The sequence below is a fragment of the Phaenicophaeus curvirostris genome, chromosome 6 (assembly GCF_032191515.1).
Source record: "Phaenicophaeus curvirostris isolate KB17595 chromosome 6, BPBGC_Pcur_1.0, whole genome shotgun sequence".
Taxonomy (NCBI): Eukaryota; Metazoa; Chordata; class Aves; order Cuculiformes; family Cuculidae; genus Phaenicophaeus; species Phaenicophaeus curvirostris.
Genome location: NC_091397.1, coordinates 10056937 through 10082784, shown reverse-complemented (window position 1 = coordinate 10082784; position 25848 = coordinate 10056937). Strand labels below are relative to the sequence as shown.

Sequence of the window (25848 nt, the reverse complement as noted above, 5' to 3'; positions counted from 1 at the left end):
TCTAATATTCTTCTTTGTTCCTTTTCTGAAGGCACATTTATCTTTGTTGTTAGCGTTTCTGGCAAGGATAGAAAATATATGTGCGAATATACCACTCCTGGACAAAAAGTGTGTTAAAATGAAACTAAAGGTTGAAAGTATGTGTCAGTAGCTCAAAAATAAATGGTAATAAAGCTGTAATTATCTCCAAAGCTACAAACACAGTAAATAAGTTAAAGCTAAATTTATAACACCTGCAAGCATATTAAGTATGCAAAAGCAAAACAAAGGCAGCCAAATGACTTTCACTTCACCCTGTAGTAACGCTAAGCAAATTTAGTTAGAGAATAATGATGTTTGTAGTCCTAGATTCATTTGTTTTAAAAAAATGATCTTGCCTTATTTTTTCATTTTTCAAATCTCACTGTGTTATGGTTGCATCTGTAGCAGAAAGGTTAAATCTGTGCTGTACGTGCAGACCTCAGCCAATCCAGTGAATAATGTCTTCTTAATTTAAAGGAAAGTAAAGCAACTATTTAATTAAATATATTAAGGCTGAGAAGAAAATAATTTTTAAAGACATTATTTTTCCATACCTTACATATATTCTTAGTTATCATTATCTATTTTGTTATAAAGTATAGCCTTGAATACTTTAGAATTAATAGTCAGCATTTTGAATTTAAAATTTACAAAACTATTCTGATTCACATGTAAAATGAACACGGTACTATTGTGATGTCTACTTTAGCAGGTTTGTTTCTGGCAGAATATTAAGGAGGTCAGATTGAAAGAGGTTGGTTTGCATGCAGCTATCACTTTAATAAATAGTGTGTTATGTCGCTGCATTTTCTTAATAATTATATCATGGAAATGTTTATTCTCTCTTATATTTTGTTAATTCTGAAAATAACCGTGCCATGCTTGTTTCTGGACTAGCTCAGGTGATTTACATTTTAATTTGTTAAGCAAAAGTTTTTTAAAAGTGTGAAAATGTCAAGCCTATTTCCTGGATTTTATTTTTGTAATTATGTACATTTGGGAATCAGTTACAAAAATAGATTATTTTCATTAATATATAGCGATGAAATTTTCTTTTTTCCTAAATAAACTGGAGAGCTGGAATTTCCCTCAGTTCCCAGGTCCTATTAAGCAGATTGGAGGTGAATGGGACTGGGGAAGAAAAACATTATTTTAGATAGGGAGCTGTTTTCATTTACTTTGGACCAAACTACGTTGTTTCTAATGTGCCTGGTACCAGCTAGTTGAGAACAATTCATGTTCTGTGGTCAGTGGCTGGACTTGGACCACCTAAAGATATTATATATTGCATTCATATTATGTAAGTATATTTTAAATAGCAGCAGCGTCCTCACTGGAGACAGCTTTGAGGTGAAGTGGCTCATCTTTGAGAGTAATGAGTGGAAAGCTGAGGTACATGCTGGCCATTTCTAAAGTGACCATCTCTTAACGAGGACGGTCACATCAGATCTCCTGCCTGCAATGTGCCACCCTGAGGTTTTCAAATTTAATTTTCGCAAATAAAACAAGGGGAAAGGTTCGTTATTGACCTTTCAAGCCTCAGTTCCAGCTGGCGTTAGTTCCATGTTTGCCAAAATTCTTAGACCTTACCATATACTTCTCTGCAAACCCAAACGTTTCAGGAAACTCTGTGGTCTTAATGGATTTTCTGAATACCTACTATATAAGTTGAATTTGATGGAAGATAAAAATTTCTCCAAATTATTGTTTACTGTCTTGCCCTTCTGTAGTGCCAGTGGCCACTGTGCATCACAAAGCCAAAGGGCAGCAAACGGCAGTGCTGTTACTCACTGGGAATGTCCGGAAGAGATGGCCTAACGCTTACTGTGGTAAGCAGGTGGCGTCTCAAAAGCAGACCTAGACAAGTATCTGTGGGATTCATTTCTGAAGAGCCTCAATGTCTCTTTGGTTGAGAAGAGAGTTTCTTATTCACCTCTTCAAGTTCAGAGACCCATCTAGCCAAAGAGCGTAAGGCTGGCCCTCCATCCATTGGTTGTTCTCCATTAGGTCTTTTAAAGCCCTTCTTTAAATTTGGATAAACTAAATTCCTGCTGGGATGTGACTCATTCACAAGTGGACTGTATGGGTCTGAAAATCCATTTGTTGTACCTGAGGAAGTAATTGTTGCTTCATGCTTCTCCTTGTCTCTGTGAGGACACTTTAAAACCTCATTGGAAGAGGTGCAGGGGTTTTCTGAGAATACTGTTTATGGTTTGTTTAAGGTTATCAATTATGTCTCAAATAAAAAGCTCTCTACAGATGATCATTGTGCTGTACTTCGAACTCATTTAAGTGGACATTATTTACAGAATATTTATCTTGGTTATGGCAGTTTTTGTCACACAGCGATATTACTTTTCCATTATATATTGCATGTGACCACCACATAAGTTTGATAATAAATGCTGGGAAATAAAAAACAGAGTAAGTGCCTCAGTATGATAGCAATTCTCATGTGATGGGAAATAATGTCATAAACTTCAAATTACCTTTTAAATAAATGTTTACGTCCAACCCATCCATTAGATCATAGCCCGAAGGGTCAGAAGGATCATTTCTTCATATTTCACTGTATGCATTATGATTGCTTTTTTAGGTGTAAATGATGTTTTTAAATGAAGAATGGCACTCGAACTATACACAAACAAGGGCTAGACATTACCAAGTCGCAGTACAGCAGAAATAGCCTCAGCCACTCAGCTAAATTTAGAAGTGCAGCAGTAAATTGCATTCATTCTTAGAAAATACCTTTAGTGTTGTATGTGCTGAGACAATATAGAAATACAGATTCTGTCATTCTCATAATTTACAGCTTTGACATTTTAGTCAAGTTTAGCTTCTAATTGTAGTTTGGTAGATGGCCGGTTTGCTAAACACTTATGAGAGTAAAGATTTTGGAGAGTGGGGAGGGGGATACCTGCATGTGGAGAGAAGTGTACAGGTGACAGTTATTATATTAATGAGGGTCTTAACAATCTAGGACATGCACTTTTGTGTAATAATGCCACTTCTGTGAGTGTTCCCCTTAGAGCATCTAGTATGAAACATCCCACACATGGATCCCCCACTATTCCTTGTGTCTTTGATAGGAATGGGACATAGCTGCCCATCTCAAGGATGAAGCAAACCCATGTGCCGCATTTAGACATTTCCCTGCTCTGAGCTGAACCTACCCAGTTCATATGTCCCAGAGGAACTCATTTGACTCCCTAAAATGCCTCATATGTGAAAACTTTTATACGTGGTGGTGTTAAAAGTGTTGTCCCTGCAGTGCTGGGCTAAAAACCTGATAAGGAGTTGAAATAGTTGCGCTAACGGAGAGGTGGCTTTGAAGAAGCAGAACTGTAGGTGTCCTGAGAGTGCTGATATGCATGTGGGGATGGGGCAGGTTCCTCAGCTTGCACTGGGCTGACTGGGAGTCAGGGAAGGAAGAGCTGTCAAGGGCTGTTAGACTGATCTGGAAAAAATAAAAAAAAAATAAAAAAACCCCTCACACACCCTTCTGTTTACAGGCAGAGGAAAAAACATTGACTTGGAGATTTAAAACACCAGTCATGAAATTCAAGAGTGTTTTTGCTGCAACTATGATTTGACCTTCCTGTTTACATTAAACATTTTTTATGGTGTTGTGCCATGACGTAGCTGCTTTGTTCAAGGTATTTGACGGTTGCAGCAGTTCTGGGAATAATTGTTTTGGTTCTCTATATGTCAGGAAAGAAATACGTTAATATTTGAGATCAGGTTACTATTTTTAAAAAACTTATTTATATTTTTTTGAGTTTCTCTACCTTAGCTTCTTTTATAGGGACCAGGAACACATTAAATTTAGTTTTAAAACAACAATTCTTAAAGCAACATATTAAATACTTTATATCCAAAACATTATTTTTAGTTGGAGGTTAATCTACTGTAGAAGTTGTTGTCTATAATATTGCTTCCTTTATCATTATAATTTGCGTAAAAATGGTATATTAATTTCTTAGAGTTCACTTGATCCTGATTCTTTTTTGTTAGCAGAGGTCTATAATCCTTTCCACAGCAACCACTTGTAAAAGCAGAGGATTATGACTTGAGGCAGGATATGAGCAGCAGGAACAGATCAACTTAAAAACAAAGATCCTGTTTGAGTACAAATGCTATTGTTAGCACAGAGTTGGAGTGAGTCAAGTGGCAGGATGTCTATTAGAATATAATAAATTCTTATCTATGCCACATGGCATGATAGCCAGAAGACACATCCTTTTAGCAGTTATGTGATAGACTACATATTTTTATACCCTTACTTATTATACTTTTGCCTAGTCCAGTAAACCATTTCCTCTGAGAATGGTTGATGTCTAAACATCTGAACAGCTTTTTGGTTTTCTGTAGATTTATTTTTGTGTCTAGAAAGTTTCCGCACTGTTATACTTTTCCCTAAATCAGCTAAAAGCAGGGATTTGAAATTACACTACCACAAGGTCATTTCAAGGTTAGTAATGGCCATCTTTGGCTGCTGCTGTCTTTTCTTATGACGTATGTGATCCTTCAGAGAAAAGGAGGAGGCAGTGTTTTTATTCTTTGTCCCTATATTTAGAAAAAATAAACACAGTAACATTTTTCCTTTATTAAAAACTCATGGGTTTAGTACTGATAGTTTAGCTGACCTATCTAACACTAATATATATGTCTCCATTTCAAAGTATTTTTGAAGTTGATTTTTTTTTTCCCAGTAGTTTTCCTGTTCAATTCATTAAGAAGTAATGATGGTACAAAGTGACAGAAAACATTCTAGTCAAGTGTGGGAAAAAAACTACTTTTGTAATAATTAAAAAAATCTTACATTGCAAGGATGACGTTAATAAATATACAAAATGCAGTGATGGAGTCAGGTAGCAGTTTCATTTGGGACAGTGTGTACAGTTACTTCAGCAACTGAAACCACATACAAGGAGTAAGCTGTGGTTCCCAAACTTCTGGTGACTGTATTTTTGTAATAGACCACAAAATATATCCTTTTATATATACGATAAAATTTTTGTCTCAGTGTTATCTTAATTTGTACATGCATATACACATGTATACAATGTATTTTGCGCCATAAAAATAGTAAAACTCCACATAAACATTTCTGATGGCAAGTCAAAGAGAAGCTTTCAGAGAAGAAAATATTTGGAGGGATCTTTAATCATTGCTATGTGGTGGCAAGAGAAGACTGAATGTCATTGTTTCAGTGGGTTTGTTTCAGTGCTTGCTACTGGATGGGTTAGCATCCCTCTTCAGTGTCCTAAAGTTTATGAAGTTTAAAAAACACCCTCATAGTTTTGAAGTTACGTTTCTAACTCTTGTCTGAAAAGAAGATTTTATTGCACTTAATGTATGAAGGTTTTCAGATCATCCCTCTGATGGTGCTCAGGCTGCAACTATGTTATCAATGAATAAGAAAACAGAAGCCATGGTATTTCAACAGTATGAATTCTTCAGACTGTATTATTTTGTTAGCCTGAGGCAAGAGATTACTCTTAGTACTTGTCTGTGCAGAATGAGTAATCTTAAGACAAATGTGTAGCCACACTGTGTGTGCAATATGTCCAGATACTACGGAGTAGCCAGTCTTGCTGTGAGCCACAGGCAGCCAAGTGTCTCTCATGGACGATAGGCATATGTAAAAAACGATAATTTTATATTACTGTCTGGATTTCACCACACATAACTGATTCTACAACCATTATAACAACGATGGTGTAACTGTGGGTCTGTTTATCCCATTAGAGCGAGAATTTTGTACTGTAAGGAGTAGATTTTACCAGCAGGATTTTCTGTAACCTAACCAGAATTCTGTGGTATTGTGTGAATTTGGTGTATGGGAGCAATATAGTCCCAGTGCGATCTATTTCACTGTTTTAACATGGATTGCATTAGCGTGTACAATAACTTGAATTTTCTTTGCTGAAGCAGCTTAAGCAATACAATGACAGATCTCTGCTTTTATTCTTCATTAATGTCATTCTTCATCCTCTCTGCCCCACATCAGGGAGGAAGTGTTGTGAGTTTGCTATTTTAATGAAGAGAAATGAGGCATCTATCAACTAGGATTTATACCGGAGAGCACATCAATTCAGTTGCCTTGAGCTTGCTGAGTTTGCATATCCAGGGCCAAGCAGTGCTCTCAATTACTCCCGTGCAACCCCATTAACTTCGGGAGGTTGCACAGTTCAAAAGTGTCTTCACAGAATGTGGGGCAATATTAGGGGGAAAAAGGATATCTTTTAGAGAAGTCAAGCTCCAAAATACTATTTTCGGTTATCTCAAAGGAGATGTGCATACAGTCATAATTAGGCTTTTGAAAGGTTGGGGTACTCATCCTATCATAAGTTCATTAAATATTTCCTTTTAGATGTGCCTAACAGAACAGACAGCCTTCCAAAAATCACTGCTGTGAGGGGGAAAACACTTCCAGTCCTGGAAACATATTGAAAATCATGTATCTTTAGTACACTGTATCCTGTAATTACTCTCAACTGTAGGTTGTTTCTTCCTCTTTCTCTCTCTAGGAGCTATGCCGTCAGCGTATGGCAGTGAAAACATCTGATCGCCCGGAGCCTCTGCATGCTTCTCGAATAAATAGCGTTTCTTCACAATTTAGTGATGGGCCCATTCCCAGCCCTTCAGCCCGGAGCAGCACATCATCCTGGTGTGAGGAGCCAGTCCAGTCCAACATGGACATCTCCACCGGTCACATGATTTTGGTAAGGCTTTTTTTGTCTTTGCAGCATGAGAAATGTTGTCAGAATTTAAGGTACCTGTTCAGCCTTTGGGAAGATTTAACTTTTAAAGAAAGAGATGCTGTCTTTTCACTAGTAATATATTCTTGAGCTTTGTATAATTAAACATAAAAGGATTTTTATTTCCATTCCTTTTTCATTATATTAGGCTTTTTTTCCGCTGTGGGGAACATTACTTTATCTTGGACATACGAATTTTGCATGTTTGCTTTAAAAAAGACAAGCCCCAGGTTGTCCTTACGTCTTGTTAATTTATGTTTACCTCAGCTTGGACAAATGACTAAATTTCCGACCAGCTTGCTGCTTTTCCTCATGTATCGTTGGTGTGTGGAGGTGTCTGAGCTGAGAAGGCAACAGGATCTTAGGGATACGGAGCAATATATTTTTCATTATTCTTAAAAGAAAAGTGGTCTGAATTTTGAGCCTCACCTGAATCTTATTGCCCTTGGCTGGATTTCTTCCAAGCTGAATCTCTTTTATGTTTGAAATTATCCAAATACACTATATTAATGGTGTCTGCATTGGAAAACTTGGGTTGCTTCCAAATACGACTTGCAACCAGTAACAGAGTAGAAGACAAACACTTCAAGATCTATGATAGAAATTGCTTTGGCAGCCCAAGACTGAGTCCAGTGGTTGGGGCTGGCTGCATTTTGTTTCTGTCTCTCTCTGTTAGTGTCTTGCTGGAAGAACTGCTGAGTAATGCCCCATTTTTTTGTGCTTAATTTCCCTCCTCCTTTAAATATTTGCTGTCTTTGTAGAGTGCATTGAAATTAGCTGAGAATTATTAAGGTGATGAGTAGTTAGAAGATGATTCAGGTGTTATTTTGCTTTGTATATTTGTTTTCTGCTATTTATTAGTTTAGTTGATCTAAAGTAAACACCCTTTCCAGTTGGTAGTATTGCCATGCTTTTAAAAACTTCCCTGTTGATTTCTTTATGCATTGCTGAGAAGACTGAAGAGTGGGATTTCAGAGCATAAAACTCTCCATCATGCTGTACTTTTTAGATCATAATGTTTCAACTGCTTTCTCTCTTTTTCTGGACTTAAATTTGAAAGTACTGTCTTCTCAACTGTTTGTCAAGTTCTTGTAAGCCACTTCACCTAATGGAGAAAGGAATGAAGGCAGAAGAAACCCAAAGAGCTAATTTGACCTCAGCCAAGTTACTGACCTCCTTAAGCCTTGATCAGGTCAGCTATAAAACTGAGCAAAAGCAGGGTAGGTTTGTAAACCAGATGCTTCATCAGAGTATGTCATCCTAAGTAAATACTTCTTCCCCTGCCCCTGCTTATTACCCCCGAAGAAGGAGTTAATTAAGTATTATGTTAAAATCTAGTATGCAAGTGCAGTTTGGAAGGGTTGCTCTCATGAGAGAAAATCTTTTGTTACAGTTTTTATTGTTCCACTTTTGCCTTATCAGAATTAAAATTCACTCAATTTCCTTTTGTAGTTAGCTGAAATACTTGGGGGAAAAAAGAATGACTTCAATTGCCCAAGCTCAAAATAAGTACGAATTCCTGTCATAAGGTTCTAAGGCAATATATTTGCATGGAAATAACAGCAAAATTTCCTATGTAGTTGGAAATACGCATTTAATATTTGTAAATAGTTTCATCTACTTTAAATTGAGCAAAGTTGTTTTCAATTATATTATTGGGAAAAATTAAAAATCATGAAATCAAGCTTAGAGGAGGGAAACTTACATATGGGAGCCAGTTATTATGGATCTGGGAATTTCTGCAAAATTCTAGGAAAGAATTGTTATCATACAGTGATAAATAAACTTTAAAAGATTGACAGATTGATCGAGATCACTGTTATGGTGTTCAGTGTCCATAATTCAGTAAGTTGTGTTTAACCCTGAATGAACTCATACACGTTAGCTATCTAACCGCATATGTTATACCTTAGGTGGTGAGGGTTCAAAGAAGGGTAAAGAAATGCTCTACTGTCTCGAGAGTACCAACCACACAGAGAGAACAAAAATAGTTCATTTGTTTAGTCTAAAATGAACTAACAAAAATCAGTGATTCAAGAGAGTCTGCATATGTGCTTTGAAATACAGGATGGGGAAAAATTGTTCGTAATGGACGTAGATGATACAATTAGATGGAAAATACAGGTTAGAATCTAAAGGATGCGTTTAGCCTGGATATAAGGGCAAGCCTAATCGGAGGGTCAGGCAGGCGGTGGGATGTTTACTTAAGGGAAGTAGTTAAACTGTAAATTCAACATTTGCTGAAGGCAAAGCTAGGTTATATTTACATGGGAAGATCAGCATCACTCAACTACAGCATTGGCACAGATGATTGGACTTGATCAGAAATGCTCGTCTTTTGTGTCACCGTGGGTCACGCTGAAAGCAGAGAGCTGACCCACTTTATGTTTTGCTCAAAAATAAATGCACCTATCTGTAATACCTTATTTGCCTGAATTTCTCTCCCTTTGGAGATGGTAAGGCTTGTTGAACTTCAGCAACAGAAAGGGCTCACCAGAGGCAAGGTTTTCCTCTCCTTGCCCTGCAGCTGTGGAGGGGAAGGAGGGGCCACTTCACAACTTTTATACCATTGGATACAAGTTTCCGAGTTCTTCCTATTTCCAGCTGCCACAATCCTCTTATCTTTTGAATTTTGTAGATATTTTTGGAGAAAAATATCTCAGTGCCTAAAAAAGCAATGAAAATATTAGCAAGAGACCTAGTAAGAGCAACAAATACCATCTGCTCTGCAGGGTAAATGTACTCACAACTCTGTACACATGTATTTCAGCTCCACACCGTGCAGTGAAGAGCAGGTCGCTGAGCTAGGGCTCTTCAGTTCATAGATGTCAGGACCTCCCCAAAGAAAATAAAACAATATCTTACTGTATAAAGTGGCAGCAGAAAATATTTTATTTTCATTTATAAACAGAATAAATCTTCAATGAAAGTAGCTTAGAAGAAATATATCTGTAACTGCTGAATGACTCTGTGTAGTCTTGCTCTGAGGTAGCGTTGGTCAGAAACATTTCTGGAAAGCCATTTCATTTGCTGGAAAATGCTAGCAGGTCATACCTGAAGTGGTATCCAAGCTGCCTTGTCTTTGGTTTTAGTGGAGTTTGTGGTTGGCCACATGTACGGCTTTCTTGGAGGGCCTGCTACTTGTGGTTAGCCTGTTGTTTATAGTACTCAAGGTCTGAAGAAGCCATGAGTCTTCTAAACTCATGCGTCTGTGGGGCAGTCTCCTCACTTAGACTGAAAGGAGTCTTTCCAAGAGAAAAATGTGTGGTTTTGCCACTTTCCTGTAGAGCCAAGACAATGTCTGTGTACTGCTGACAGCAGCATGAGGTAGTTTGTGCTATTGGCAGGAGGAAGCAGGGAGGACTCAGGAGGCCCAGAAGGACAGCGATAACAACATTCAGAGCTTTTTTTTTTTCCTTTTTCACATTCTTTTTCTTCACATTTATAGCAGGAGGATGGCCCATATGGCACTTTTTGATTCTGTCTTTCTGAAAAATCCAAGCACTTTGGAAAGTGTAATTAGAGGAGCATGTTTTATGCAGTAATGTTTGTGGCACTTGTTGGCTGGTTTCAGCATGAGAAACAACAGAGTGCCCTCATTTAGGTCACTGATGGTTTTGCAAGAAAACAGCTGGTTTTTGGAAGGTCACAACAAGGAAGAAAATAGGAAATTGGAAGTAGATTTCCATCCACTTCATTCGCGTAGGTACATCTAAATGCCAAGAGTAGTCTTCATAAAGTGCAACATATCTCTGCAGTATAGCAAGAGAGCCAGAGAGGTTTGAAGGTGTCCAGGACAGACTTAGTCTCCCTGTCTTGGCCTCCTAACCTATACCTATGTTTTAGGCACTTAATGAAGTAGTGTTGTTTGTTTGAGTCCATAAACTTCCCTTTTAGTCGGTGAAGTGAGTGGGTGGCTATGATGGTCTCAGGAATATTAGACAGAGATTTTCTCTTGGGAGGCCTCTTGATGTGCCTGCACCATCCCATTGACATCTGCAGCTTAGATGAAGAAGTCTCTTTTGTTTGTGCTGAAGCAAAAATTCAGCAAATAAGTTAGGTAGATTGGATCCCACATATGCTTCGTATGTTGCTACGCTCGTTTGGTTAAAATAATCATAATCTTTTATGATTTTTTGAAATCAAGAACAATATTGCAAGAAGGGAGCGTATGCTTTTGATGATAACTTTTTGAGGTTGTTATCTGAATACCATATACAAGAGGGAATTTGCAGAAGGAGAAGTGATCTTCTGTAGTTTGGTGTTTTTTTTTCTTTTGTAAAGACAGATGTGCAAAATCTGGAGCATTATACATAAGTTATAATTTCAGAAAGTGTGAATTTCCAAAAGGTCCTCTTCAGGTCTTGTTTAGGTTGCATGTCTAAAGATTATTCTCCCTGAGGGTGTGAAACTGGTTTATGTATTGGAAATAATAATAGTCTAAGATAGTTTGTGTGTACTGTACTTTTCAGAAGGAGAAGAAAATTTTGTAACTTGGCTAAACAAGACAGTGGGAGCAAATGAACTAGAGACTGAAATCTAGGACTTCGCATGTAGGAGCTGTAAATCCACTTGATCCCCTTGTTTTTGGCAATTTGCCTGTAAAACCAAAAGGACTTTCCCCATTGAGAAGTGAGGGATGGCCTCATGTGAGATGTGTCAAAAGACAGTTCTGGGACACAGCCTGAACTGGGAGCACGTGGGACAGAGACCTCCTGCTGGGAAATCAGTCAAACTCAAGATGTTGAATTTTGCATCCAGTTTAGCTTTGATGCTGAATGAGTGGCAGGGTTGGTGTGGGACTGAGAAGGGTTACAAACAGGGAATAGCTTCCAAGGTGGAACCTGTTTGGTTTTGTAATACTGGTTTTCTGTAGTCTCTGCAGAGTAACTTTTTCATGGTTTCTAAGAAATTTTCCATCACTCTCAGTTTTTTAAAATATACTGTGTTTGAAATGAACTCTATGAGGTAGTTGCTACAGATTTTCTTTTAATTGAACATGGAAGAGTGGGGGATTGTTTGACAGAAGACACTTTCCAACAAGAAAAAAAATATTTGTTAAATCCTGTGCTACATTCTTCTGAAATCTTTTGGTTTTATTCTCAAAGATGCAATAAAAGCTTGAGCAAAAGGCATCTAAATACTCTTTTCTAAATAAGTAGAGAAACTCCAGCATGTAAGGATGGATAGCACTATGCTAGATGCAGGTGTATTTTCCACCTTGAGCTTAATCCATATACACACAGAACATATCCTGAGCAAAGGAGTGTGATGCACAATCTGTGAATGCAGTGCACTGCCTAGGGACACACGGTGCTGAAGTGATTAATGCTAGCAGGGACAAAGGTGAGGGCTGCAGGTATGGTAAACAAGGTCTTTGTCACAATTATAGTGTGTTTGATTATTTAGTAGTTGGGGTTTTTTTCTTTTTCCACCATTTCCTTCTACAACCATTAATATCTCTTTCACTATGAATTTCAAAAACAGAAATACTCTGTTTATAAAAAAAGCTTACAACTGAGAAAAAGAAAAAAAAATATCCTCCCTCACATGAGAAGGGAAACAAGTCAGTGGCAAAGTTTAGCTAAAAGCATAAACTCTTTACACTTGTGCTAAGTAAATCCCAACTCATCTTCCAGCTGTGCCAGTGTAAGTAGTTGTAGGAGTCTCATGACAGGTAAGTCCCAAGAAGGCTTTGGCCCTAAAGGCCAAAGGCTGATTTCATTATGAACAGTCAGATGAGAGGAGTCGCAAGGGAAAAGGCTGTTGTGTATTGCATTACTCAGTGACAAGGTAGTCCATATTCCAGAAAGACATAAATACTGTGGATGGGAAAATCTTTACCCCTCTCTCTCTGAGTTGTCATGCTTTTAATCACAAGTGGAGCTGGCTGCCTCCTGAAGGCTGATGAAATGGCATTTATCCCTTCAATTTAGTCCCGTCCCCCCCAGATTTTTAAGTTCTTCTGAAACATTTGGCTCCATTTAAAGTTATGACTTGAAATATAGGAACAAAGAAAAGCTGCAAAGAAAAATGAAAAAATCTCATTGCATATAAAAGCAGCTGTACTGATAGAGCCGTAAATGTAATAAATGGACATATGTACTCCATAGATTTCATTAATAAAACTTAGAAAAAATACTCATGAGCAGGTTACCCTTTGAGTCTTCCATTTTGATTTGCGTCATGTTCAGTTGCCTCCCTTTTTCTGTATTAATCTTATTGAATGGGCCTTCAGAAATAATGACAATTATAGAGTCGGTATTAAATCATGCAAATTATTGTTCTTGAACACGGTATTGAATTAATTTCAAAGTAATTTTTTTCCCCTAAATTCTTCCCTTTCAGTTCTTTTCCCCAAATGCATTCATGATTAGAAATAACTGGCCAAATTTCTGTGACTACGCTTTGGTCTGTTGTTTGACTGTTAGGTGTTTATTCCAGCTTTGTTTAAGCTGCTTTGGTTGAATACTTTTAGCCACCTTACATAATTTCCTAAGGCATTTAGTAGGAAGATGAAGAAAACTTTTCTATTAATATTTTAGAGTACTGATTTTAAAAGGATTGCATTGGGAGAAATATATGACACAAAACTCACTTGTGCACCTGTGTGCACAAAGTAAAAAGAAAGGATCATCACCATGGCTGAAGCAAAACTTGGTGGCTATCTGAGCTTTTTTTCCTGTTTCACCCAGCTTTATTCCATTTCTGGAGAACATACAGGTAATGTTAAGGCAAGATAAATACCAGTTGTAGAAAGTAGCAAGAGATGCTAGGAAGTCATATAATTAAAAAGGTCTGGGTTTTGATACTTCACATTGAAGATATGGGATGTTACTGGGTCCTCAGCTGCTTCTGAGCTTCTCATTAGTGGCAGAAGCCAGAGGTGAACGCTTGTCCAGGCAGCTACTGGTCTTGTCTTTTGGCTCTAAATGCATGCTTCGTAATGAGGTGCTCTTTGCTGTATTTGTCCTGTCGTACATGCTCACATCATGCATTAAGTCATCAATAGGTCATTGCAGCAGATGTAGCAGTAAATCATATTTTGGATCTAACAGGTGAAATGCCTGTTTAGAAGAAAGATACTAGAAAGAGGGTGGTTTAGGAAGACTTCTCAGGCAGGAGTCCCAAGATAATAATACATGTCATAGAGTATTTCTGAGTTGGTAGCAAAGTTTAGAATTGAGAAGAACATGGGTTTTGACTGGGATAAAGAAATGACTCACACAGGTTGCAAGACATTGTGCACTGCTAAGATCAAATGATGTGGTAAATGGGACTGCAACTCCAGAGCTTCTGAAAACACGTAACAGTTCAAGATGAAACTTGGACTCGCTTCATGGTACTTGCAAAGAGAGGATGTCATACTGGCACTGTGTTTTTGCACTGTTACACCAGCTGCAGCTCAAGATACCCAGGAGAACTCTGGCATTTTTGATTGCTCCTTCTCTTCTTGTGGGCCATACTAGCAGAAGTTATTGAAAGCGCTCTGGTTAAGATGCTGCTCACAATGAAGGCAGTTTGATCCCTCCATTGATTCAACAATATCTGTTTATTCTCATCTTCAGGGCAAGACAGAAAGAAATATACTTTGCTTTCTGAAATTCTTTTTGGGATTAGGTCTTAACTTGGCAGTATTTTGTGCGTAAAGTATCAGAATTCAGATGATATTTGAAAAATTCAGTGTGTAGGACACGGACAAAATGCTCCTGTGATGATCAAGTTTTTGCATGTGCACCCACGACACAGCTGTGGAAACATTTTTAAATAAGGAGGTAAACATTAAAATCTGTGAAGTTCACTTATAGATGACAGTATTTGCTGTTCCATGAAGGAGGGCTATGTTACTTTTTGTTCAAAATCAGTTAAAGACTACTACCGTCAAATATTACATCCCTCCCCCGGTATGTCTTTATGAAATGAATAATTTTACTATGAATTTGTCTCCTTTTTGTAACTCTTCTTTTGTTTCAGACTACAGTAATATCTCTTCATTTTTATGGTTGCTGGTCTCCCTCAAGGCTGTCATGCCTCCCTCATGCTCTTGCCCTAAACTCATGTGCTAATGCTGGTATAGGTTGCCCTGCTGGCCAAGAAAACCCTGTTCATAGCAGGGAAGAATTACGAGTTGCTTCTTGTTTCTGGCTGCTTGCCGTACTGTTACATTGAACAAAGAATAGAAGGGAAGGGTGACAAACTGCTCACAAGCATCACCTCCTCCAAGCATGACCTGTTATTGCTCTGGGAATTACTCCCTGCCCTTTTCTTTCTGGAATGACTGTGACGGCTGGTGTCCACGTCCTAAATTTTTTCTGTCCGCAGTCTGGTTAGTAGTAAATCCATTAATGTCTGTTGAAGATGGTTGGTTTCTGGATTTGACCCGTCTTTAAAAAATATTTCTCTGAGTCTGTATAACAATTGTGTTTATTTAAGATGACTTATGTGAAGGTTTGCCTCCTTCTGACTGGGCTGTTTCTGCTATGTAAGATGTTCCCCTGGACATCCAATAAACCTACTGCACATAGCAACTAAGCTGCCAGAGTGTAGTGTAGTGAATTGAAGCACATTTCTATACTTCTTTAATTAAGTATGTGCACATGCAACATATTTCTTTAAAGAAAATAAACAAAAAATAGCAATGTCTCCTTATTGGTTATGTTATATTTATACTCTGAGCATGGAAGAGAGTCTGATACTTAAAAAGTTGTTTAAACATTTTTGGTTTAAAGTTTAAATGATACCAAACTTGGGAAAATAAATACAGTCAGTTATTTAGTACTGACTAGTTCTTACATTCTTTGCATATTTCATTTAAGTGGACTTTAGCTGATTGCAAATAAAAATACTAAGGGGACTAGCAATGCACACTGTGATTTGTGTTCTTACTGTCATCCAAATTCACAGAAAGAAGGAAACATATTAAAGAAATTTGATAAGACCAGGTGGTCTGAGTGAATAATTTCCCTTTCATTAACATATTCCCCTTATTAACTCTGTAATTAATTGTACATAGCTAAGAAAGCTATGGAAATTGCATTTTGAGATGTATCAAAGCTGACTTTATGCTTCAGACTTCCATGCAATTTACTATTAATGAAGCAAGAGATGGAGGCCCCAAATCTATAATTATTACTTATTATTTGAATGACAAGCAAAGAATTTTATCAGCACAGTTTCAAATGAAAGGGGATTAACAGCTAATGTTCAAATTGTTAATCTTTCTTATTAAAATAATTTTGACGAGAGTGTTTAGCCTGAAAGAGGTTTCTGGAACATCATTTACTATTAAAACAGCTATTTTCTGAAGCTCAGTATGAATTTGTCTAAGTTTGACAGCAGGGTGCAAATATTTTTTAAATGAATGAATATTTTATGGAAGCTAAGGCTGTTCATGTGTGAGCTGATGCCGAGTTGCTTGCTGTGTGCATATTCCTGGAATGTGTCGCAGGATGGTAGCTCAGTATCCATCTTACCAAAGTGAAGTTGTCTACTGAGCTGACAATGGAAGAAAAGCTGCAGCAGAAAAATCCGAGAACTGACTTTGTACCCAAGGCTGTATCTGCACATGATGGATTATCAGGTGGGAGCCCAGTCAGAATCAGGCCCTAGATCTTGGTGGTATTTTTATGACAGAAAATCCTAGAATTATGCTACATAACAATGTTTCTTCATTTTCTTTGCAATATTTGCTGTTCTCATCTCTTACAAGAGTGTACAAATGAAGCTGACAAGGCTGTTTTCACTCCTCAGGAGGAGGAAATTGTGAATATACAGTGACATAAATGGTGAAAAGCAAAGCAGTGATGATTTACAAGATTTAATTTGCAGTACTCTCACCCACATAAGTACTGGAGGAGACGTATGTTAAAAAACACTATTAATTTGCCTGTATCCCTTTATAGAAAAAAGCTAGTGTGAGAGGTGTCACATGTCTTTGCCAGTGACAAATCTTACCAGCAGAATAGACAGAGATCATTTATATGCATTGATTAAGACATTATTTATGTGAGTAGGTGGAATTCATATTAAGATACCATCAACACAACAATGTCCCATGTCCCTCCTCTACTATGAAATTACTCCAAGCTTTACCTCTGTGTGAACCATGCTGGAACTTGGGTTCACTTATAAAATTACAGGTTCAGAACTGTGGTAGTTTTGAGCCCCTCAGCTGGCAACAAAGAGCCATGTGACTACTGGACACAGCAGGCAACAAAGAACCACGGAGACACTTGCTCACTCTTCCCTCTCCTGAGTCCCTTTGGGGAGAAGAATTAAAAGAAACAAAGGCAAAACTTGTGGGTTGAGATAAGGATGGGGAGGGATCATTCCCCAATTAGGGTCACCTGCAAAACAGACTCTACATAGGGGACAAAAAACCCCAGTCTAATTTATTACCCATTAAACTAGAGCAAGATACTGAGAAACGAAACCAAAACCCAAAAAGAACACCTTTCTCTGACTCCTCCCTGTTTCCCAAGCTTAACTTCTACTCCTGATTTCTCTCCCTCCCCCTAGTAGGGTATGGAACTTCTGGTCAGTTCATCATGTATTGTCTCTGCTGCTCCTTCTTCCTCAGCAGGAAGATGCCTCCCATGGGAGGCAATCCTCCATAAACTTCTCCAGTGTGAGCCCTTCCAGTGGCTGCAGTCCTCCATGACCTGCTCCAGCATGGGTTTCCATGGGGTCAAGGCCTCCATAGGGCACCTCCACCTCCTCTGGCGTGGGATCCTCCATGGTCTGCAGGTACATATGTGCTCTACCATTAACCTTTATGACATGCAGATGGACATCCACCAGGACTCCTCATGGGCTGCGGGGGGACAGCCTTCTTGACCATGTCTCCTCCATGGGCTTCAGGGAATCTCAGCTCAGGCATCTGGAGTACTTCCTCCAGCTCCTTCTTCACTGACCTTAGTGTTTTCTGCCGTGCTCTTTTCTTCACCCCTGGTGTTCCTCTCAGATCTGGTGCCTGCAGGACCGTTTCTCCCACATCTCACTTATACTATCATACAATCATACAATCCCTAGGTTGGAAAAGACTTTTAAGATCAAGTCCAACCATACCCCGAGCACTTCATCTACCCATCTTTTAAATACCTCTAGGAATGGTGAATCAACTTCTCTCTTTCTCTGCCACCATGTCAGGCTGGGCTGGTGTGATGGGTCCAGCCAGCCCTGGCAGCCCAGCCGCCAGTGTCTCTGCGAAGCCAGCACCATGCTCTCCGCATTCCTCTCTCTCTCCCTTGATGCTCCTGCTCCTCCTTGCCAGGTTTTGGGTTTGGGTTTGTTTGGGTTTTTTTCCCCTTGTTAAATATGTTATCACAGAGGTGTTACCTCCATCGCTGGTTGGCCTGGCCTTGGCTAGAGGTGGATCTGCCCCAGCTTCCAACAGCCTCCAGCAGAAGCCGCCCCTGTAGCCACCCTGCTATCAAAACCTTGCCAGGCAAGTCCAGCACAAGACCTACCCTTTTACCTGTAATCCTACAAATGTTCCTTTGCAACAGTCTTGCAGACAGAGTGGTATTGGAGCAAAGTGCTGTAGACTCTATGTTTGCGTCATTCATCAGACAGAATCAAAGGGGTTTAGTTTAAACATAGCAGTTACTAAGTAGCGTGCAGTAACAATATCTGAAAAAGCACTTTAACTGTAAAATCATGTTTCGTATGTATCATGTGTTAGGTCAAGGGTTTATCCTAATCTGTAAGAATCATAGCAAATCACATAGACCACGACAGTAAGGGACAGTCCCCATGCCAGTGTGGTAGGCTGCTCTAGTTAAGAGGTGGGATTTGTCAAGGATGAAGCTAATGCAGAATGGAAAACCAAAGCTTTCCTAAATGCAGGAATATTTCTGGTGCCAATATTTATCTACTGCTTTAGCAGGAAGGCACCCAGAAGTGTTGGTTTGTTAGGCAACCCTACAGAAGAAGCAACCAAAAATGCCCAGGGCAGTGCTGGCTCACAGTGGGAGAGGTTTCCTGCTACTGCCCAGGTGGGCATGTGTGATACTTGCCTGAGAAAAGTGCTACCTGCTTTCCTTATTGCCTCTTTTCAGCTCTTGCTCTTTGTTTGCATTAGCCCATTTTGACTGAAAATATTATAATAGTGTATAATTACTATTAACGTAGTGAATATTCTAATGGTGCCTAATGTGTTAGAAATAATTGGAAGTCCAGAAATTACTTTTTTATCATTTAAAGTTCTCCTGGAGTCCAAAAAAACTGTGCAGTATCTGAGGATATGTACCAGCTTTTGACTGTATGTGTATCCTCACAGTGGAATTTTGAAAAACTTTGTCCTTCAGGTAGTATTCTGGGGCCTGATACAAGAAATTTTGATTAAAGTCACCAGAAGCCTTTCAAGTCACTTCAGTAACCAAAATAATAATAAGCCAACTCTTATGTAACACTTTTGATCAGTAGGTTCAAAGCTCTTCTTAAAGGTCAATATCATTATCCTGTCTTTTTAGTTGAGGAAGCTGCAGCTCAGACAAGGGACCGCCATGACCAAGACTAACCTTAAGGTCAGAAGCAGAGGCAGGAGTAGACTTCCATTCTCTGGTGTCCCAGTGCTCTGCTTTCACAACAACTTCTATTTGGTTTAGTAGAAAAAGGACCATACTGAAGGGTAATATTTTGCCCTTTTTTGTCCCTCATTAGTCTTTTTTAAGACATGAAAGTATGACATGCTATATAAAGGAGTGTTGCACTTGGTTTTGTCAGGTTTGATTCTGTGTGTTTAGTTTTGGCCTCATTATCTAAGAGAAATCTATTCCTATATTAGGAAAGCTGGCTGAAAGATATTAAATATGAGTTGGAAAAGCTTGTGAAAACTTAACTAAGGATTTGCAGTCTATAGTTAGCTATTTCTATGATGGAAAAGAATGCCATTTCTTGAGTCTCTTTTGAATTGGCAATAGTTTTCTTCAATAATATATTCCCAGTCTGCTACTTCCTTAGCCATTGCACACAGGCGCGTGTACGCACACAGTGATTTTTAGGTTCTTTATTTTGCTTTACCCTTCTGTTTATCAGTAAACAGTACTTGTACTGTCTCCTCAAAACTACTGCTGTCACTTTCAACATTTTCTCCTTGGTTCAGCATGTGAAAGGAAGTATTGCAAGGAAAAGGAACAGCACATGAGGAAATGTTAACAGTTATCAGTTATGACCGAAACATGCTTCTTCCCATAGCACTTTCTTCATTTGCTGTGTTTTGGTTTTTGTTTTTCTGATTTTCTTTCTTTGCAGTACAATGTCTTCTTTCATCATGTCACTTTTGTTGACATCCACAGCCTGTTCTTGGGCTCTTTTCTGCCCTGTTTCACATTGTCTTTCCCTTGTTCTTCTTTTGCCCTCTGTCACTTCAAATATTCTCATCTGTGGATGAGGCTAGTGTTCTTCAAACTTTTTAAAGTGTTATCCCTTTCTGGCTTCCAAGGAGATGCAAAACTCCCAAGAGTAGGTAGGATGTTTTCAGCTTATGCACTTCTGAAGTTTCTCTACCATCACTTCACAATCACTTTTGAATGCTGTTATGAGAAAAATATTTGAGAATTTGAGAATCACTGAGCTAGACCAACCTCAGCTGAAAATCCTCTGGAGCACAGGTAAAACATTACCTAAAACAATGGGACACCTTTTGTAGATTTGGGAGCTGGGTAGATGGCAGCTGCATCTTTCTCCTCGCCAGCATTCCTCCATCTCCTGCTGCATGTTGGTTCAGCTGTGGCTGTGGCATGGAAGGAATAGGGCAGAAGTCAGGCATGTCTTCTCCCACAGTTATCTCTGTTAGTCCAGAAGTTAATTCTGTGGAAAAGGTGTTTCTTCACTGCTTACTGTTCTCGCTGACAGATACTCTAATTGACTTGCTTCTCTGTGTTTCCAAAACAGTCTTCAGTGTGAGGATTTGACCATTGAAGGTGTTCGTGGAATTTGAAGTATCCTGTCTTTGGCTGTTACAGGACTTTTCTAAGGAAAAGTTGATTGTCTAGCTTGTGCTTTCCCTGCTTTTTCTCACAGGTGACCGTATGGTCATTTGTGCTTACGTATATTCTGCTGCTAGGCTGCGCATATGGCAAGGATTGCAAAAGTTGTTGGGTTTCACATTGCTTTTTCTCGATTTTTACAGAAACCTGTGTGTGTTTGTGTAGACTAACACTATCGATTTTGATACCTTTTTTATTTAATTTTTTTTAACAAAAATGTCTGAAGAGCAGAGTGGGGGGGTTCCTTTGTAAGTCGTTGTTTGCTTCTGGAGAAATACACTTCTATTCACGTATTTAGGAAGAGTAGTAAGATGATTAATGCCTATCCCTTTGCTCTAGCAGGTATGTTACGTCTGTAGAACTAATATTTTCCTTTCTACTGTCAAGATGGCCACTGTCTACCTGTAAATCATATCATGTGCTGTATCACTTTGATGTACTTGGTCATGATTCCTTGGGTTTTCCTAGTCTCATTATCCCTGAAGAACTTGACCGTGCTTGAAGAGAAGTTTATTTTTAAACATGACATTTTCAAAATTTTATATTTATCTCTTGGTAGTTTTTTATATATAGTAAATTAAGGTGACTGTACAAGTGCTCTGAAAAGAAACACATATTTTCATTAAAATCTGAATTTTCAAATTGAGTACCCAATCGGGAACCTGAATTTAGATGCTCAATTGAGTTAGCAGGGCTTGGAGAGGAAGAAAGCAGGGATTTGGCATTTGTGTTTTCACCTAGGTAATTAGATTGTAGTAACATATTTTTGAAGTTTTGGTTTCAGACACACAATATCACTAGCAAGCATGTAAATGAGTCACAAATATGTCTTGGATTGTGGCATGATATTCAATCCATTAATAAAAAATAAAATGAGAAGAAGAGACCATCTAAAAAATAGGTTTAATGTGTAAGAATAAAATTGGGGTTTCCTGTGAGAATGGAATTGGGTGTCCATACTTATTACAGTCAAAGAACTTAAATTTTTTTTTGAGTTTTTCTGCTACTCTTTTATTCAACTGCGTAGCTTGTGCCTTTGCTTTTTAACAAAACTAACAGAAGCATTTCTCCAAATGTCTTAGTTGACAAATGCAACTTACACTATCTTTGGCATTAGTTCCTATACTGCAGAGTTGTCTTTCATGAGGAGGATTGTGATTTCTTTTGTTTGGATTTGTTTTTGGTTTTCAGAAGCTACATATCCCATGCTGTGAAATAGCAGTATTTGGCTAGGAGGTCTAGCCCTACAATTTTTTGAAAGAACACACTTCCTTTATTTAAAGACTATTTAAGATTTTATTGTGAAATCTACCATAAGAAGTAAAGAAAACCTAGAAACTGATTTTGGCTAGTTAATCTTTTAAATCTTTATTATTTAGTTTGGTATGGAATCTAAATTCCCCTACTCATCAACCACTTAAGCCTTGTACTCTTAAACAAAATTCCCAAACTGAAACCTGTTCTAATTCCATTGTAGTCAGAACATTTGATATGCTCTAATTACAAAAATTTTATCAGATACAGATTCATGAAGGCACAACCTCTCTCCCTTTCTATAAACATAATCGTGGGAAAAGGAAAACAGTGGTCAAGAAGACTGAGTTCGGAATTTCCCTGAAAAATAAGTGTTTTAGGAGCATATTCTGTGACTCCAGGAAATTTGCTTTGATGTTTCTGCCCTTTTATTTCCCATCTGTGAAACAGCAACGATTCTTACTTCCCCTGTAGAAGTAATGTGAGTACTTGCAGACAGTCGGACAGAAGGAGCTATAGAAATACGGAGATTGTAAGGGAGCAAATTATATTCCTGTTATGGTAATCATCTTCTCCTTTTTGTTGAGGTTTATTTAAAGCAACGTAATTGCAGGGGTGAAACTTCATAGGCATAATTTAGATTTCAGGAAAGGGGTAATGAGGAGGAGATGGAGGTGGTTGTATTTTAAGACCTGGAAGACACCATTAAGTGGCTGATAATCCTTGAGAAGAGATTCTTTGTGGATCAAATTTCTTTATCTTCTGCTATATTTAGAGAGCCAGGTAATGTAAATATTTCATAATTAAGCATTCTAATTTGTTAATGTTTAATTTCTTAGCTACCTTTCCTTTCAAAAGCATACCTGCCTCCGTCACTGCTGATTCAAACAATTCTCAGCATCACGTGTGTTTTCCAAGGTTTCCTCCAGAACTGAAAATGTGCGTCAGTCCACACCAGGTTGTATCCAGCCATTTCACTGGGATTTCATTGAGCACCTTTGCCAGCTGGGAGCTGTAAGAAAAGGGATTAGTGAGTGTTTGTCTGACACACACTGATCCCAGCACCTGCTGATTGGATTGTGGTAATCCTTTTACAAGTTACAAAACTCTATTATCAGAGCATTAAGTGGGGGGGAGGCAGTGATATAAATCAAGGGTGTATTAATTTAGATAAACAGAATATAGGTTGCCATTTAATGTACATTATAAATAAATAATGACTGAATTGCAGTCATTATTCCAGAAGTTGCTTCATCGTCCAGTCTGGTACATAATGCCATACACTGCTTCTGCAAAGATGATACATCTCTAGACATGCAAGGACGACAATTTAAAATTATTTTAGATGGTAGGATTAAAGCATGGCTGTGCTCTATGTATATATGCTTCATTGTTTACAATAATCTTTACATCTAAAAATATGAAATTGAAGCTATTGAATGTAATTTTTTATTGTTGGCTGATGTCACAATGGAAGTTAATTTATTTCCTAATAATGCAACTGATTTGAAACAATCTAGGGATATTATTCTTAACCAGGTCGAATAGTTGCTTTGTCAGAGAATTGCCTCATGGATTTTTTGTTTTGCTTCATCATCTACAATATTATGTATGATATTAGTAGTGTTTCATGCCAAATTGCTAGTAAAGCTTCATAGTAGTTTTTCAATACTTAATTGAAAAGGCTTCAAATCTGTTCTTTTCACTGGTGTAATAAAGTGCTGATAATTAGGAAAAAAATAGATCAAAGCACATTGCGGCAGTAATATGGTTCCAAACACTCAGGAGGAAGTATGATATCTCAGTACATTTCCCATGTGTTTATATTCTAGAATTTTTCCTTTGTGGTAACCTTAGTCAGTTCTCACTGGTAAGATCAGGGTATCTAGGATGGCACAGGAAAAGTTAGAAACAAGAAAGGACCCTCCAGCTGGAAATAACTGACCAATCAGGTGGTGAAATCCTGGCTCCAGTAAAGTCAGGACTGTTGTCATTTCCAGTAGTGGATGCAGAACAATACACAGGATTGCAGGTATGGGAAACTTTATAGCCAGATGTTAATTTACTGGGATTTCTTCTAGATAAGAGTTCTGTGAGGTACTGACAATGACTTGCTACAACAAAATATATATATACATGTACGGACACACATATTTTAATTTATATATAGATATGTAAATACTCAATGTAACCAGCCCCATAAAGTCATGCTTCTCTACATTTAACGTTGAAAACTTGATTTGCGTGTTAGGAATAAAGCTAGTGCTTTTAACAACAGTTACAAAGTGACATTTCAGAAATGGATCTGGTTTTGGTAACAGCTATAGACTCTGCCGTATTGCGGGGCGGGTGGGCCTGAGCATCAGAAACATCTGTGGTACTTCAACAGTGCTGGAACTATTGGAGAAAATAGATTTTATTAATGTGTTAGTTGATTGAAAGACTTAAACCGGTTCAGGTAGTGCATCCTGTCTCTATTTAAGGTCTGCTTTGTTAAGAAAGAAAGGCAGGAAAGGTATGGGCGTAGTTCGGCTGTGCTCCTGTATTTTCTTCTGCATGGGGCACCACTGAGAGTATTCTTTGAAACGTGGTGAGCTCCCAGCCCTCAGCCTCTGCAAGAACACTATGGCAGCTCAGAGAAAAAGACTGACCTTCATAAACAAGGAAAAGCCCAAAGTAACTTCAGTATTGCTATAAAACTGTGTTAGGTGGTGTGAGAAATGCTTAGAAAATGTGAAGAAATATTGTGGTGCTCTGCATGGTCTGAATATGACTCAGGATTCTAATAGTGACATCTCAGGGAGCTTTATTTGAGCAAATTTGGACCAGTGTGGGTGAACCAAAAATAGAGGAATAAACTAATCGTCATTTTATAAGAGAGGAGTGGGGAGAAGGAAAGAGGAGAAGAGAAATGAACCTTTCTATTGCTATTCCCTGAGTCTAGACTCCAGCCCTAGAAAATAATGGAACACATATTGAAAAAGAAATTGCTGATTATCTAGCAAGAGATTTTTCAAGGGCATAAAAGGGAGATAAGTGTGAGGATCTCATCTGAGAGAATACAGAAGGCTGGAGTCTTTCCTTTGTGCTTTGCTAATCCTTTCCATTGGATAGCTGTACAATGAGTACGAATGTGCATAATTTTATAAAGAATAAATCTTGCCTGTACAAACTTGATTGCTTTTTATTTAACTAAAATTGCAAAATCAGTAGAAGAAGTGAAAACAACAGATATAATATATCCAAGTTGTAATAAAGCCCTGAAACTGTCCCATGAATAGTTAATTGAAAAATTAATGTCATTTTTTTTAAAGACAATTATGGGGATTGAAATGTGGCTAAAGGATGATATACAAAGAGTAATAATCAAAAGCTGTGTATGGGAGTGTCTGGTGGAATACAGGAATTACTGTTATATCCAATTATATGTAACTTTTTAAATAATGATCTGGAAGTGAGTGGAAGTCACTTAGGGACTTTTAAAAGTGGTGGTATTAAGTTCTGCACAGAAGTGGTGATAGAGGAATGATTCGGAAGTTTTAAAACCTTAGACCTGAAAACACACAACAAAAATAAAGTCGAATTATCTTTGGAGAAAAGAATCACAAGGAGAGATGCCTACAGTTTGTATAGATTTATTAATTCACGATATATGAAGACACAAAAAGATTTACAACTGAAATTCTACAGAACAGCAGTATTCCTGTAAGCAAACCAGGGTTGAAATAAATGTATTGGTGACAATGGGTAGCAAATTAAGTTTGTGATAGAAAAGTAATATTATTTGCATTCCTATGAAAAAGCTATCTCAAATGAGG

General features: G+C 38.1%; 1 protein-coding gene across 1 annotated transcript in view; it reads left to right on the top strand.

Annotated features, from left to right (window-relative positions):
• PTPRN2 (protein tyrosine phosphatase receptor type N2) overlaps positions 1–25848 on the top strand; it is a 652986-nt gene that overhangs the window by 559114 nt on the left and 68024 nt on the right. The window contains exon 14 of the mRNA XM_069859311.1: positions 6555–6749. Within this exon, the coding sequence (XP_069715412.1) occupies positions 6555–6749 (195 nt within the window). The remainder of the gene's footprint in view (positions 1–6554; positions 6750–25848) is intronic.